This window comes from Anneissia japonica, unplaced genomic scaffold, assembly GCF_011630105.1.
Source record: "Anneissia japonica isolate Jap-2015-1 unplaced genomic scaffold, ASM1163010v1 scaffold2471_len1564793_cov202, whole genome shotgun sequence".
Taxonomy (NCBI): domain Eukaryota; kingdom Metazoa; phylum Echinodermata; class Crinoidea; order Comatulida; family Comatulidae; genus Anneissia; species Anneissia japonica.
In genome coordinates this window covers 1576797-1578357 of record NW_022709610.1, presented here as the reverse complement: position 1 = coordinate 1578357, position 1561 = coordinate 1576797, and the positions used below count along the sequence as shown (strand labels likewise).

The following is a 1561-nucleotide window of genomic DNA, read 5'->3' as shown; positions in this document are numbered from 1 at the left end:
CTAATTTTGAGAAACTAGAATTGGAATTACGTAACTTTAACGTGCCAACAAGTTACGACATCGACGCTACTATATATTCAAATACCTATTTAGAATGAATTGACTCTAATATGCATCAGTTATAGGCAAAGGTACGGTATATAAACCTCAGGATATCTGAATTCGGTTTTTTGTTTTGTTACACTGAAGATGTCGTATTGAATACGAAGAAACATGTCTGGTTCTATTAAATGTATTTTTGTTGCTCTTAAATTCGTCTTTATACTACTTTCTGTTCGGAAGTTTGGCTGTATTGTAAATGAGTTTACACAGACCAGTACGGTCACAAAGCAAGACCTCAGGCTATTTGAGAAACTTAGCAAGAAGTTGAAAAAAGCAGACGCAGACATACATTTTCTAAAAAATTGTAGAATTTTCGGCGTTTTCCCTAAATTTATTACATTTAAATTACCTAACGTGAGTTCAAGTGATACATATGCCATAAGAAGCCGACTATTAAAGAGCCAAATCAACAAGAGATACAAAGAACGAGCAACTATTAAGCTGAAGTTTGAAGCGATATCCAGAAGCATCAAATCAAAACTTAATTTAATTCAACTATATACATTACACAAGGCAGTAAAACGAAATGTGGACAAGTACATGAAGACAGTCATTGAAAAGCACGAGGCCAAATTATCCAGAATTACGAAAAACGTGAGGATACCATATGACACGAAAGACACGATCACTAACATCTCTTCATACACGCCTACGCCAGAACAAATGAACCTATTGAAAATTGGATTAGGATTTTCTATTCGACCAGGAAAAATAAGCAAGAGTGACATCCTTACTTGTTTCGAGTCAATTTGTCGTCAAATGGTAAAACATCTATGCGACACTAACAAATCAGCTGAAATAAAAGCGCATTTGTCTGGTTTAGCACATACATACGTGAATTCATACAAACCATCACAGAAAGATATCAGGAACATAAGAATACTTAAGGAATTAAAGAAAAATAAGGAAATCGTTATAACAAAACCAGACAAAGGAAACGGAATCATTATTTTAGACCGTTCGATGTACAATGCTTGTATAAACAACATTATAGAAGATCAAACGAAATTCGTTAAAATCAACACTGACCCTACACTCAAACAAGAAGGAAGTTTACACCGTTTTCTTAGGAGTATACATAAAACTGGAGAGCTTGACGCAGACACTTACAAACGAATTTACCCGAAGGGTTCCATACCGGCAATAATATATGGTTTAACGAAAGTACACAAAGCATTTGGTGATGATGGTTTACCAAATACTAGACCAATCATCTCGTCATTTGGAACCTACAACTACGAACTAGCCAAATATTTAAGCGAACTGATACAACCACATATACCAGAGGAATACACCGTTACCGACACGTTTACATTCGTCAAAACCATCAAGGACAGTAAGTTAAAAAACAAATTCATGATATCATTTGATGTGGAAAGTTTATTTACGAATATACCATTAGATGAATCGATAGACCTAGCTGTAAATTATTATTATTATTATTATTATTATATATATA

At 34.0% G+C, this 1561-nt stretch overlaps 1 protein-coding gene across 1 annotated transcript in view; it reads left to right on the top strand.

Annotated features, from left to right (window-relative positions):
- The first annotated feature begins 213 nt into the window (after positions 1 to 213).
- Positions 214 to 1561, top strand: part of LOC117106794 — a 1554-nt gene continuing 206 nt past the window's right edge. Inside the window, exon 1 of the mRNA XM_033248236.1 lies at positions 214 to 1438. Coding sequence (XP_033104127.1) covers positions 214 to 1438 — 1225 coding nt within the window. The remainder of the gene's footprint in view (positions 1439 to 1561) is intronic.